Here is a 15,334-nt window from a genome sequence, read left to right on the forward strand (position 1 = left end):
TAGCCATACAGTTAAGTCTTTAAGTACTACAATTTATCCTTTTCTATTAAAAAAACTAAACTAAACTAAATGACACTCATAAAATTACTTATATGTTCTTTCCCGTTTTAGGTGTTTCTGAATGGATCGTAGTAAATCATCAAACCTTTTTTAGGAGAACAACGGGAAGTTTGGAGCCTGCTGTTAACCATTATTTATTACCATTTTAAAATTGTGCAATCTGTGTGGTACAGCTGCAGTCAAGCGTTACCTGCCACGTGGTAACTAAGGCACTTGGTAGCCTGATGGTCCCATAAAAAAAAATTGATATCCTGAGTTAATAAATCTTTTCTTTGCCAGTTACTTGTGTAACTAATAGAAGACTCTCAGTTGGGTTTTTTTGTACCATATATGAAGGAAACAAAAACGCAACAATATTTTGCTCCCCCCAGAAGAAAAGCTAGTAGCTTTATAACCTATTTCTCCCACATATCAGATAAGAGTGTCAGTCTTTTTAAAGTTATCCTAGTAAACCTGTGTGTGATTTTTTCCTGCAGAGTGTGTCCATCAGTGGCCAGCCAGAAAAATAGAGAACACTCTAGAAAATTTAAGTGGAGAGGGGTTAAATGCCAGGAATCGATTACAAAGGTGTTCAAAGAACCAGAAGGCAAAAATATAAAAGGTCAGGGGTGCAAAAGGGAGATGGAGGGGGCTGGCTACTTGGAAGGCAAAAGGGGGAAAGGGCCATTATTAGTCTCAGATCAGGGAGCTGCCCCTTCCTCTGCCCCTATGTTGGAGCCGTGAGCCCCCCTTTGCCACCAAGCTGGTGGAGCCCCGCTGGTCCCCCTGGGGAGGCTGAGTCTCCTACCGCCCAAAGCCACCTTCAGGCATCCTCAGCTGTTGCTGCCTCTGCCAGGCCACCACCAGGAGAGAAAAGAAGTAACTCTCTGCTCTCTCCAACTTCTAATTCTCACACCAGTGCTAAGAAATGAAAAAAAAACAAAGCAAAACCCTCTGGCCAGGAGGCTGGGCCATGCCCTGTGCTAGGCTATAAGACCCCAGAGTCCGACAATGACCCAGAAGGGTCATACGGCACTGAAATCCAGCGGACGCTACAGGGCACACCAAAACCATCATAGCTCTTGTTCTGCCTTCATAATGTTTTGCTAATGCACTTGTGAATGGCTTGATCACACTATAATTAGTGTGGACTTTGTTTTGCTGGTTGAGAAAAGATAATTTCTATGTTAGCATTGTGATTTAGAACATGGATTTTGGAATAAAATAAGTCTCTGGATTTGAGTCTTGGCTCTATCCCCTACGAGCTGTGTGGTCCTCCTGGGCAAGGTACAGAATTTCCCAAAGCCTGGATTCCCACACAGGAGGTTTGAATGGCTGTTCTCTTGCTCCTTTCCTGGACCTTTATGGGCTATACCAGTTTTTGGTTTTTTTTTCACAAAAGCTTTTCCCACATTTGCAATTACTTGCTTAAAGTACATTCCCAGGAACAGATTTCCCGGATGGAAGGGAATGAAGAACATTTTTAAGGCTTTGGATGCAAGTTGCCTGGCTGCAAGCATCTCGGGAGTCTGGGCCAATCCCACCCCTCCACAGCCGTGTCTGTTTTCCTGTGTCCTCCAACACGGAGCAATTTTACATTTTACAACTTGTGGTTAATTTGATGGGTGAAAAATGGTGTCTCATTCCTTAGGTTTGTGTTTCTTTCATATTTATGTGACTGAACCCTGAGAAAACTAATTATAAGGCTGACTTTGCAAGCAGAGCTGACAATGGTATTCCTGGGCATGAGCTTGCAAGGAACGGCAGGGTCAAGTGGTGGCACTAGAACGTCATGAATGAGGACAGATTGGCAGGCGAGTGTGACTCAGCAGAGCTAAGACCGTTCTCTCCAAGTCTTAGCCCTGCTCTCAGTGTTCAGAATAAAGGTGTGTGTGCCAGAGAAGAAAGCGGGGTGGTTTTCCTTTTGGGGCTATTGTGAAAAGTAGTTATTTCCTTTTTTTGAGAGAGAGAGAGGGAGCAAGACAGGAAGGGAGAGAGATGAGAAGCCTCAACTCATAGTTGCGGCATCTTAGTTGTTCATTGATCGCTTCTGATGTGTGCCTTGACCAGGGCTGTGCTGGCTCTACCTGAGCCAGTGACCCCTTGCTCAAGCCAGTGACCTTGGGGTTGTGTTGATGATCCCACGCTCAAGCTGGTGAGCTTTCCTCAAGCTGGCAACTTCGGGGTTTCAGTTGACATTATCCACTGTGCCACCACCAGTCAGGCTATCCCATAGGTTTTTAACCATCTTGATACTTTCAGGCTTTTTTAGTAACTGTTTTCCAGTATGTATACATAGACCTCATTTAAAAGATATCAGTTAGGGTGCTACAGTCAGATTCTTTTCCACTTCCTGCCTTGCCTCTGGGAGCAATTCTCTGCACACAGCTGTTTCAGGGCTTTCTTCTCAGCCCCTCTTTGCCTTTTTTTCCCCCTTCATTGATTTGGGGCAGGGGAGAGGGAAGCATCAATTCAGTGTTCCACTTAGTTGTGCACTTATTGGTTGATTCTCATATGTGCTCTGACCAAGGATCAAACCCGCCACCTCAGCATGCTGAGGCAACACTCCACTGAGCCACCCGACCAGTGTCCCCAATCATTCTTCATAACATTTACTCAGAATACAAGTTCCTTGAATGACTTAAGAGAATTATGTCACGGGCCTGACCTGTGGTGGCGCAGTGGGATAAAGCGTCGACCTGGAACACTGAGGTTGCCGGTTCGAAACCCTGGGCTTGCCTGGTCAAGGCACATATGGGAGTTGATGCTTCCTGCTCCTCCCCCTTCTCTCTCTCTCCCTCTCTCTAAAAATCAATTAAAAAATCAATAAATAAATAAAAAAAAGAGAATTATGTCACTTATATGAATGCACATATGTGTGAAGTATTAGGATGTTCCTTGTACACAAAGAGATCATATGATGAACCAGGAAGAATTGCATTATCTGAAAACCAAAACTGTCAACTCATTTTTTCTAATGTTCTTTATCTAGACTTGATTCTATTTTAAGTATTAAAAAGATGTATTACTCATAAATCATACTATATCATACCTCAAAAGGAGAAGTAGTAATTTTGCTTTACAAAATTTCTTCCCATCTTCCCCACCCCATAATGTCACATGCCTGGTAGTTGATGTTTTTGGTCATATGGAGCCAGAACATCTAGGAAAATGTTCATCATCAAGTGATACGGAGGAATCTGCTGGTGCTTCTCTCTGTCTTTTTAAAATAACTCTTGGCCCTGGCCGGTTGGCTTAGTCGTAGAGTGTTTGCCCGGTGTGTGGATATCCTGAATTTGATTTCTGGTCAGGGCACACAGGAGAAGCACCCATCTGCTTCTCCACTCCCCCTCTCCTTGCTTCTCTCTCTCTCTCTCTCTCTCTTCCCTGTCCTTCAGCCATAGCTTGATTGGAGCACATTGACCCGGGTGCTGAGGATGGCCTCTGCCTCAGGCACTAAGAAGAACTTGGTTGCTGGTCAGTGAAGCAATGCCCCAGATGGGCAGAGCATCATTCCCTAGTGGGCATGCCAGGTGAATCCTGGTCAGGCGCATTCGGTAGTCTGTTTCTATCTCCCCTCCTCTCACTAAAAAAATTTAAAAAATAATTCTGCTAATATTTGTGTGTGACCCTTTCACAGAAAGTTTCCTGCTTTTGTCCCATGTAGTTTGCTGGTGGGATTTTCCTCTATTTTCATTTTCACTTCTGGGGTGAGAGGAGGAAGGCAAGCTGTTAGGAAGGGTGAGAAAACCTAAGTGGTGGGGGTGGTAAGGACGAGTGAAAAAGGGACCTTAAGAATGAAAGGCGGCCTGACCAGGCGGTGGCGCAGTGGACAGAGCATTGGACTGGGATGTGGAGGACCCAGGTTCAAGACCCTGAGGTCACCAGCTTGAGCACAGGCTCATCTGATTTGAGCACAGCTCACCAGCCTGAGCCCAAGGTCATTAGCTCAAGCAAGGGGTTACTCAGTCTGCTATAACCCATGGTCAAGGCACATATGAGAAGCAATCAATGAACAACTAAGGTGTCACAATGAAAAACTGATGATTGATGCTTCTCATCTCCATTCCTGTCTGTCTGTCCCTATATATCCCTCTGACTCTCTGTCTCTGTAAAAAAAAAGAAAAGAAAAGAAAGGCAGGGAAAGCCAGGTGGCATTAGGCTGTCCCAGCATTTTCTGTCACCTATGTCTCTTGAAAGGCAGTGGGACATGCCTGACCGGGCAATGGTGCAGTGGATAGAGTGTAGGACAGGGATGCAGAGGACCCTGGTTTGAAACCCTGAGGTTGCCAGCTTGAGCCCAAGGTCTGCTGTAGTCCCCTGGTCAAGGCACATATGAGAAAGCAATCAATGAACAACTAAGGTGCCACAGGGAAGAATTGATGCTTCTCATCTCTCTCCCTTCCCATCTGTCCCTCTCTCTCTGTCTCTGTCACAAAATAAATAATAAGATTTTTTAATAACTTTTTTTTCCTTTTTATGGTAGGGGGTGGAGAAGTATAGTATCAACTCATAATTGCTTCACTTTTTTTTTTTTTTTTAATTGCTTCACTCTTCTTCGTTGCTTGTCTGTGCCCTGACCAGGCAAACCCAGGGTTTTGCGCAGGCGACCCCAGCGTTCCAGGTCAACACTACTCACTGTGCCACCACGGGCCAGGAGAATAATTCTAATTGTGGTAAAATACACATAACAAAATTTACCATCTAACCCATTTTTCAGTGCCCAGTTCAGTGGCATTAGACACATTCACACTGTTCTGCAACCACCACCAGCCTCCAGCTGCAGAACCTTTTCACCGTTCCAAGTGGAAACTCTGCCCCCATTGCACTAACTCCCCGATCCCCTCCTTATAGTCCCTGGTAGTTCCCAGTCTACTTCCTGTCTCTGAATTGGACTACTCTGAGTTCCTCATAGAAGTGGAGTCATGTAATACTTGTCCTCTTGTGACCAGTTTCTCTCACTCAGCATAACGTCCTCGGGCTTCACCCCTGTGGTGGCCCCTTGTCAGAACCTCCCTGCCTCAGGCGAAAACCACCACAGAGCAACCACCTCCCTTTGAAAGGTGACCCCACACCTCCTTCGGATCTTCAGGATCTTCACCGCTAAGTCTTTGCTTAGTTTCCTCCCTGATTCTAGTCTGTAAACAGTGTCTGTTTCTTTAGTGGTTTCCTCCTTGATAATTAGAGATTTCAGTTTTGTCCGTGTTTTTTTTTTGTTTGTTTGTCTTGTTTTTTTCTTTTAAACTGGAATCAAGTCCTTCTGCCAGGACCTGTGATGTTTGGCCCTGTCAACCCATCTTGTGTGTGTTTTAATGATCCCCTTGATCTATAAGAGAACTAAGAAAGTAACAGATTTCAAAGTAAACCAGAGTCACTGGAGGGACAGTTCTGGCATTTTTTTATTCTTCTTTTGTTGTCTCACAAGCTGACCCCCTCCCCCTTGCTGTCTGCAGTTTAGATTTAACTCCGTGTCCCCATCCTGGTGGCCCTCTGAAAGTCAGCAGGGCTCTGTTTTGGTTTCTTTTACTTGAGCAGGCTCACTCATTGTTTTGGAAATACCTCACATTCCAGGCAATTCAAGATTTCTGGAATAAACAACTCACCTCTTCCTAGACAAGATCCGTTGACTCCATGAATACCAAGCCGAGTGGGGGGTGTGGGGGGTTGATTAAAAAAAACAAAAACAAAACCTAGATGTGAAGATGGAGAGGAATAGAATCTCATATCCCTGTTAGATCTTCACAGAGGAATAAATCTAATTTCGTTTTCCTCACGGCTAATTCCCTGACAGCTTTCTATCCAAACATTGCGCCTTCATTAGTATAGACAAAGGATCTGTCCCTTAATCCATCAGCTGTAAAACAGGTTTTCACTGTGGGCTACATTAGCCATTTGTTGCCACAGTTTACACGTTACACAACCACTTAAGGCCTAACTGCCAAGGAATACAGTAAGAGCAGATCAGATCTCACCACACTTCCAGGATGAAACCCTAATATTCATATTTTTTAAAAGTTTTTTTAATTTATTTATTCATTATTAGAGAGGAGAAACAGGAGAGAGAGACAGAGAGAGAGAAGGGGGGAGGAGCTGGAAGCATCAACTCCCATATGTGCCTTGACCAGGCAAGCCCAAGGTTTTGAACTGGCGATCTCAGCATTTCCAGGTAGATGCTTTATCCACTGCGCCACCACAGGTCAGGCCAAAACCCTAATATTAACCTTGAAGTGTCCTTATGAAAACCCAGCTGGCTGCATTCTCCTTTTCTGAAACCTTTCTGTGTGTGTGAAGTGGAGCGGGGACCTTACAGGATAGCCGTGACAGGACTTCCCAGAACCCTGGAGAAGCGAGGGGGGGGGGGGACGACGACACACGACAGGAACAGGGAGAGAACCAACCACACGTCTTCCTCTGCTCTGTCCCCCTCACAGCCTCGTGAGGCAAGAAAGTCCACTGACTCTGAAAAGGGGAGTTCTCACCTTCGCTGCATAGGACTGACATATCATGCAGAGAACACGTGGCCTCTCTACGACGTTCAGTTGCATTTCGGCGTTCAGTGTGACCTATGCCTCTCCAATCCCGAGAGAAGCCGGGCAGACAGTGGTGTGGCCACCAGTTCTCAAAGCTGACAAGTCTGTACTTATTTCAGGGTTGCACCTAAAGCAAGTTCATCCTGTTTTTGAAATACTAAGACTGGGTAGAGGCAGCAGGGAGTGTGAGACTGGGGTTCATCTTGGAGAATCCACATGTTGTGGTGCAACCGCAACATACTGGAACCGGAGCCCAAACTGATGCAATCAGTTTGGAAACTTGATTCACTGGCCAGTGGTCTGTCTGCTGCACTGGGAAGCAAAGGACAACGATGAGCTCGGGGGGGAGAGGGGTATTTATAGGCAAAACCCACAAGGTTACAATTTTTTCAGCAAGTTTGTACAATATCTTTACAAAAGCACACAAGCACACACTGTTCTAAGATAATAAACCACCTTCCTGTAATATCTGCAAGACTGACGCACAAGGAACGCATCCTGCCTCTGCTAGCAAGATTAGATTTGCTGAGGCCATGAGAAATTTCTACTTTAGCTGTAGCTATAAGCTAATTGGGTCAAGGGTCCTCCCCACACACACAATCTGTGTCAAACTCTGAGAATTAACTGCTGTTGACAATTCTTCATTGTTAGCTATTGACTTACGGACTGTAAGGCCTTTACCTTGCTTTTTCAGAACCCTGAAGTCTGTATCAATTAGGGTGCTTTTGGCTGCAAGGAACAGAAAACCCAACTAGGAATGGTTCTAAGCAAAAGAGGGCGTTTACTATCTTGCAGGATCAGAAGTGCAGAGATCACATTCCCAGGGTTTGCCAATGACGCTGTCAGGAGCCCAGGTCCCCATCACCTTTCTACTCGGCCATCCTCTAATATGCTCGTTTCCTCACTCTACAGAGGGGCTCAACTGCTCCAAATGTTACGTCCTCAGGCAAAAAATTTCAGAGGTCTTTTTTTTTTAAATGGAGGTGCAATGTACATAATATCAAGTTGAACCATTTGTGTGTGTGTGTGTGTGTGTGTGTGACAGAGACAGAAGGACAGATATGGACAGACAGGAAGGGAGAGAGATGAGAAGCATCAATTCTTCGTTGTGGCACTTTAGTTGTTCATTGATTGCTTTCTCATATGTGCCTTGCGGCGGGGGGGGGGGCTACAGCAGAGCCAGTGAGCCCTTGCTCAAGCCAGTATAACCTTGGGCTCAAGCTGGTGAACCTTGCTCAAACCAGATGAGCCCACGCTCAAGTTGGCGACCTGGGAGTCTCAAACCTGGGTCCTCCGCTTCCCAGTTTGATGCTCTATCCACTGCGCTACCACTTGGTCAGGTTCAAGTGAGCCATTTTTAAAGTCAGTGGTGTTTAGTCCATTCACAAAGTTTGCAGCTGCCACGTCTGTCCAGTTCCAAACATTTTCATCACCCAAGAGGGGCCTCCACCTGATATTCACCAGTCACTGCCCATTCCCTCCTTCTTGATCCCTGGGCAGCCACTAATCTGCTTTCTGTCTCTCAGGATTTGCCTGTTGTGGACATTTCATGTAATTGGAATCAGACACTATGTGGCCTTTTGTGTCTGGCTTCTCTCACTCAGCATCCTGGTCTCTCAAGGTTTGTCCACATTGTTTCAGGTATCAGTGCCTTCCTTTTATGGCTGAGCATTATTACATTGTGTGGGTGGACTGCATTTGTGTATCTATTCTCTGTGGGTGCACACTGGGTTGTTTTCACCTTTTGGCCATTGCAAATAGTGTTGCTGTGACATGTCTGTGTTCGAGTCTTTGTGTGAACACCTGTCTCAGTTCTCTTGGGTATATTCGTAGGAGTGGAATTGCTGAGACCTATGGTGACTCAATGTCTAACTTACTGAGGAACTGCCAAACCATTTTTTACAGTGGCTGCATTTTACATTCCCGCCAGCAATATATGAGGGTTCCAGCTTCTCTGTGTCCTCACCAGCACACCCCCCATGAAATGTCAGGACCGCCCATAGAGATTGTGTTTGTGTATGTGTTGTGGACCTTTGGAGGGTAGCCTTTGTGTCGAACGGAAACTTTTGCAGGGGTCACAGACTCAGAAGCCTGCAGATATTGATAAAAACAACATTGGCTGGACCCTGGCTGGGTAGCTCCGTTGCTTAGAGCATCATCCCAGTGTTCCAAGGTTGCGGGTTTGATCCCTGGTCAGAGCACGTACAAAAAGCAACCAATGGATGCATAAATAAGTGGAACAACAAATTGATGTTTCTCTCTCTCTTTCTTTCCCTCCCTTCCTCTCGCTCTCTCTCTAAAAATCAATCAAATTTTTAAAAAAATTAAAAATAAACTCTGCTGGCTCACTACATATGCATGTGCCAGCCCTGTTGGACTTGATTTTATTAAAAGGTATATTGGGTGGACACAGCATAATTGATTCAGTCTTTCCCCTTTTCCTTGGGATGGGCATTCACTATTGCCACACACACACACACACACACACACACACTCAAGCTCCAATAAACATCCTTGTCCTTAACTAGTGGTCTTTTTATTTCTTTGGGACAGATTCCCAGGAGTAGGATTAACGGGTCAAAGGGTATGTTTTGTTTCGGCTTTAACAGATGTCTTCAGCTTGCTTTCCAAAAGTGACTGCAAGCCTTTAAAGTCTGTGTACATGCCCTCTCTTCCCGACTCCCGCCAGCATTTGCAAGGATCACCTGCTTCTGTTTGTAGCAACCTCACGCATGGAAAGCGATGTCTCATTGCTTCTCTAATTTGCGTTTGTTTGGTTTTTTTCTGACCACTATTGAATTTGAGAGTTTCTTCCTCCGTTTGCCGGCTGTGCTGCTCGACCTCTCTGCAAACTATCTATTTATACTTTAGGCTCATTTCTATATCAGTTGTTTGTCTTGTTCAGGTCAATTCTGAAAGCTCTTTATATAGTGTCCATTGGCCTTTGGCTTAATCACTCAGAAGTGATTAAGAGCATTGGCTCCGAGGCTGGCTGCCAAGGGTCACATGGGAACCCAGCCCCTAACTGGGTGTGCGACCTCCGTAAGTCATTTTAACTTGGTTCTGCCTCCATCTGCCAGTCTACAGAGTAGTTCTCCTCACCCTCATCCTCATCATCCCTACTTCGTAGGATGGTCTAGAGCAGGGGTAGTCAACTGTTTTATACCTACCGCCCACTTTTGTATCTCTGTTAGTAGTAAAATTTTCTAACTGCCCACCGGTTCCACAGTAATGGTGATTTATAAAGTAGGGAAGTAACTTTACTTAATAAAATTTATAAAGCAGAGTTACAGCAAGTTAAAGCATATAATAATAATTACTTACCAAGTACTTTATGTCGGATTTTTGCTAAGTTTGGCAGAATAAATCTTTACAAAACAACTTACTATAGTTAGATCTATCTTTTTATTTATACTTTGGTTGCTCTGCTACCACCCACCATGAATGCTGGAATGCCCCCTAATGAGCAGTAGGGACCAGGTTGACTACCACTGGTCTAGACATAAATGACTTAATACCTGTAAAAATAAATACAGTGGTACCTGGCATGCAAGTAACTTCGTCAGCAGCAGTTGGTGGCTATTATTTATAGTACAAATATTTTTCCAGCCCCACCATTCGAACTGGCTTTATTTGTGGTATCATGTGTCACGCAAAAACGTTTCAGTGTTTACGTAGTACGAATAGATCCATCTTTTCTTTCTTCGCTTTTGAGTTCCTAGGCTTGGTTACAATATCTCCCCATTTCCTTTGTGATGAGTTCCCTTACCCTCATCATCATCACAGGCATAGCTCCGCCCTGAAGTGCGCACTCTTCTCCTGACGCCTTGATCCCTTTTCTCATCTCCCGCGCCCCAGAGAGAGGACTTTATATCACTTTCACTTCTTTCTTCTTCCTTCCTTCTCTCCATCCCTCCCCCATGGTCCCTGCTGAGATTCATGAGCCACTTTTACTCCCCAACTCCTCTCCAACGTCCACTGAGCACTGGCTGAGCTACCCTAGCATTGGCCACAAATCCCATTGGAGGATGTTTTGTTTGGTTTCAAGAGTCCTTTTCTTGCCCGGGCTGGGTACTCAGTTGGTTAGAGTGTCGTCCCAATACACCAAGGTTGTGGGTTCAATCCCCAATCAGGGTATGTATAAGAATCAACCAATGAATGCATAAATGAGTGAAACAACAAATCAACATTTCTCTCCCTCTTCTCCCTTCCTCTCTCTCTAAAATCAACAGATTAAAAAAGAAGAGCCCTTCTCTGTTACACAAGTTCCATTCTATCCCAACCTATGTTTCTTTTTTCCCCATTGATTTGAGAGAGAAAGATGGGGGGAGAGAGATACCCAGTAAAGGGATTCCTGGGTCATACAGTAATTCTACTCTTAATTTTTTTTTAAAGGGAGAGAGATGAGAAGCATCAACTCATAGTTGCAGCACTTTAGTTATTCATTAATTGCTTCATACTTGACCAGGGGGCTCAAGCTGAGTCAGTGACCCCTTGCTCAAACCAACAACCTTGGGCTTTAAGCCAACAACCTTTGGGCTGAAGCCAATAACCATGAGGTCATGTCAATAATCCCACACTCGCCCTGGCCGGTTGGCTCAGCGGTAGAGCGTCGGCCTAGCGTGCGGAGGACCCGGGTTCGATTCCCAGCCAGGGCACACAGGAGAAGCGCCCATTTGCTTCTCCACCCCTCCGCCGCGCTTTCCTCTCTGTCTCTCTCTTCCCCTCCCGCAGCCAAGGCTCCATTGGAGCAAAGATGGCCCGGGCGCTGGGGATGGCTCTGTGGCCTCCGCCCAGGCGCTAGAGTGGCTCTTGTCGCAACATGGCGACGCCCAGGATGGGCAGAGCATCGCCCCCTGGTGGGCAGAGCGTCGCCCCTGGTGGGCGTGCCGGGTGGATCCCGGTTGGGCGCATGCGGGAGTCTGTCTGACTGTCTCTCCCTGTTTCCAGCTTCAGAAAAATGAAAAAAAATGAAAAAAAAAATCCCACACTCAAGCCGGTGACCCTGTGCTCAAACCAGCAACCCTGCACTTGAGCCAGCAACCTTGGGGTTTTGAACCTGAGACCCCAGCTTCCCAGGCTGGCGCTCTATCCACTGCGCCACCACGGGTCAGGCTAGTCTTAATTTTTTCGAGGTAGCATTATACTGTCTTTCATAATGGCTGTACCAGTTTACATTACCACTAAACCGAATTTCTTAAGTTCAAGAAATCACAGGTGTTAGCTCTTAAAAAGTCCTTTGTACACCGCATTTGGATTTCCTTATGCACTCTTGTTTATGGCTGCTTTAATTCAAGGGCACCTCTGTCCAATTGCTTTCATTCAAGGGCACCTCTCTCCACCTGCACAAGGTGTGTTCTGATAGCTGTGCCCACTGTTTTGTCTCTGGGCGCCTGGGCCTCTTTAATGGGCTATAGTTCCTCCTGCTCAGCTGATTGAGGCTCAGGTTTGATTGTTGGGTTTTCCTACCTTGTGGAAGCTGACCAGGCAGCTTCTACCCCATGGGCTTGTGATGCAGGGGTCTGCTTTTACTCACAACACTGTGTGTTTTTCCACCACGCCAACCAGTTCTCCAACTCTCTGGATACCGACAGGGCATCCTACAATTCAGTTTAATTCTGACGCAAGGTATTGCTTCTCGGCCTTTTGGCTAAGATCAAGTGTAATTCTGACGCAAGTTACCTGGAGTTAGCATCAGCTCCCACAGGTGCAGTCTCTGTCCTACAAGTAAGTGTGTCCCCCTCGCCTGCTTCAGATGCCAGTTCCAAGTCCTGGGTTGTCTCCTGTACTTCTGACCAGTCAGCTGTGAGTCAGGGGCTCCCATGTCCTCCAACAGTTCGCTGGAATGGCTCAGAGAACTCAGGAGCGTGCTTTCCTCCTGTTACTGATTTATGATGATGGATACACATGAACAGCCAGATGGACAGCCAGGTGCACAGGTGAGGTCTGGGAGGGTTCCCAGCCCGGAAGCTTCTGTTCCCGTGGACCTGGGGGGAGGTGCTTGGCAGGGCAGGTCCTCCTGTTTAGGGGTTTTACATGGAGATTTTTTTTTTTTTTTCATTTTTCTGAAGCTGGAAACAGAGAGACAGACAGACTCTCGCATGCGCCCGACCGGGATCCATCCGGCACGCCCACCATGGGGCGATGCTCTGCCCACCAGGGGGCGATGCTCTGCCCATCCTGGGCGTTGCCATGCTGCGACCAGAGCCACTCTAGCGCCTGGGGGAGAGGCCACAGAGCCATCTCCAGCGCCCGGGCCATCTTTGCTCCAATGGAGCCTTGGCTGCGGGAGGAGAAGAGAGAGACAGAGAGGAAAGCACGGCGGAGGGGTGGAGAAGCAAATGGGCGCTTCTCCTGTGTGCCCTGGCCGGGAATCGAACCCGGGTCCTCCGCATGCTAGGCCGACGCTCTACCGCTGAGCCAACCGGCCAGGGCCTACATGGAGATTTTATTATGTAAGCATAATTGACAAAATCATCAGCGATGGACAATTCCACTCCATTTCCAACCCCTCAACTCTCTGAGGGTCCAGGGTGGGGACTGAAACTTCCACCTCTCTAATCACACCTCAGTTTTTTTGGGGGTTTTTTTGTTTGTTTGTTTGTTTTTTACAGAGAGAGAGAGTCAGAGAGAGGGATAGATAGGGACAGACAGGAACGGAGAGATGAGAAGCATCAATCATTAGTTTTTTGTTGCGCATTGCGCCACCTTAGCTGTTCATTGATTGCTTTCTCATATGTGCCTTGACCGTGGGCCTTCAGCAGACCGAGTAACCCCTTGCTGGAGCCAGTGACCTTGGGTCCAAGCTGGTGAGCTTCGCTCAAACCAGATGAGCCCGTGCTCAAGTTGGCGACCTCGGGGTCTCAAACCTGGGTCCTCAGCATCCCAGTCTAACGCTCTATCCACTGCGCTACCACCGGTCAGGCTCACACCTCAGTTTTTCTGGCAATAAAATAAGTGACCTAAAAAAAACGTGGCCCTGGCTGGTTGGCTCAGAAGTAGAGTGGCGACCTGGCATGTGGATGTCTCAGGTTTGATTCCCAATCTGGTCACACAGGAGAAGCGCCCATCTGCTTCCCCCCCCTCCCCCTCCTGCAGCCATGGCTCGATGATTCGAGCATGTCAGTCCCAGGAGCTGAGGATGGCTCCATGGAGCCTCTGCCTCAGGTGCTAAAAATAGCTTGGTTGTGAGCATGGCCCACAGATGGGCAAAGTATCAACCCCAGAAGGGAGTTTGCTGGATGAATCCTGGTCGGGGTACATGTGGGAGTCTGTCTCTCTTATCTCCTGTCTTCTCACTTTAAAAGAAAAAAAAAGTGAATTTTATGGTACATAAATTATATCTTAGTAAAGAACTATATTAGGAGCTTCAAAAGCAGAGAGAGTCCTACGTGTCTTTGATCCCATCTGTGTCCCTGACACCTAACCAGGCAGTGGTAAACCTGGGATTTCATCCCGGGAATGTCTGACTCTGAAGCATGTTCCCTTTTGCCTCTGCCACACCATGCCTGTACCAGGTCGCCTGGTGGCAAAAGGCCACACTGAGCTTGAACTTGATTCTGTTGATAAAGATTTTTTGACATAGAAAACGAGATATAATTCTATTTTTGTTTTAGATCATTCATAGGAGCTTTATGTGGAAATTCTCTGTTAGAAATCATAACAGTGGATAAAAATATTGAGGAAGGATTTTTTTCCCAGATTGACTATAATAATTTTAGTAGTTTTGTTTTGTTAAAATATTTATTTATTTATTTTTAATTTTTTTATTTATTTATTCATTTTAGAGAGGAGAGGGAGAGAGAGAGGAGAGACAGAAGCTGGAAGCATCAACTCCCATACGTGCCTTGACCAGGCAAGCCCAGGGTTTCGAACTGGCGACCTCAGCATTTCCAGGTCGACGCCTTATCCACTGCGCCACCACAGGTCAGGCTAAAATATTTATTTTGAAATCATAACTGACATGTCCGCCTCTGTGGGAACCCCAGAGAGCAGAGTAATTTTTATTTTCTTTCTCTCATTCAGTTTTTTTTTTAAATGTGCACCCTGGTGAATTTATTTTTTTTTTGTTTTTTTAAGATTTTATTTATTCATTTTAGAGAGGGGAGAGAGAGAGAGAGAGAAAAGAGGGGGAGGAGCAAGAAGCATCAACTCCTATATGGGCCTTGACCAGGCAAGTCCAGGGTTTCAAAGTGGCGACCTCAGTGTTCCAGGTGGACATTTTATCCACTGTGCCACCACAGGTCAGGCTCATGCTGGTGAATTTTGAAATCGGTTTCTACCCTGGAATAAAAGGTAGATGGGGAGAGAGGAGAAGCAGTTGGGCAATGTTTGCCTATGAAAAAGTCAACCTGCTCTTGGTGTTGTTCTTCTGCGTTGTCTCAAGTTGCATTTCTCTGCTGTGCTGCACAGCAGGCCTTATGTGCAATTCCAGTCAGATTTATAGGTGATAAGTGGCTTTAAATAAACACATAGGGCGTTCCAGCCGAGCTCTAAAACCACTGGCTGACTGTGGCATATGGCATACATATGAGGGAGGCGATCGGACACCGCGTTCATCTTCTGGGGGCCACCATCACAGAGTACCACAGACTTGGGACAGGGGGCTTAGACAAGAGAAGTTGAGCCTGACCAGGTGGTGGCGCAGTGGATAGAACATCAGACTGGGATGCCAAGGACCCAGGTTTGAGACCCCAAGGTCGCCAGCTTGAGCGTGGGCTCATCTGGTTTGAGTAAAGCTCATCAGCTTGGACCAAAGGTCGCTG

General features: G+C 46.4%; 1 protein-coding gene across 1 annotated transcript in view; it reads left to right on the forward strand.

Annotated features, from left to right (window-relative positions):
* The window catches only part of KNTC1 (kinetochore associated 1), an 80,514-nt gene extending 80,183 nt beyond the window's left edge, over positions 1 to 331 (forward strand). Inside the window, exon 64 of the mRNA XM_066260676.1 lies at positions 112 to 331. Within this exon, the coding sequence (XP_066116773.1) occupies positions 112 to 132 (21 nt within the window). The 3' untranslated portion in view covers positions 133 to 331. The remainder of the gene's footprint in view (positions 1 to 111) is intronic.
* The last annotated feature ends 15,003 nt before the right edge of the window (positions 332 to 15,334 follow it).

Source organism: Saccopteryx bilineata, chromosome 2 (assembly GCF_036850765.1).
Source record: "Saccopteryx bilineata isolate mSacBil1 chromosome 2, mSacBil1_pri_phased_curated, whole genome shotgun sequence".
Taxonomy (NCBI): Eukaryota; Metazoa; Chordata; class Mammalia; order Chiroptera; family Emballonuridae; genus Saccopteryx; species Saccopteryx bilineata.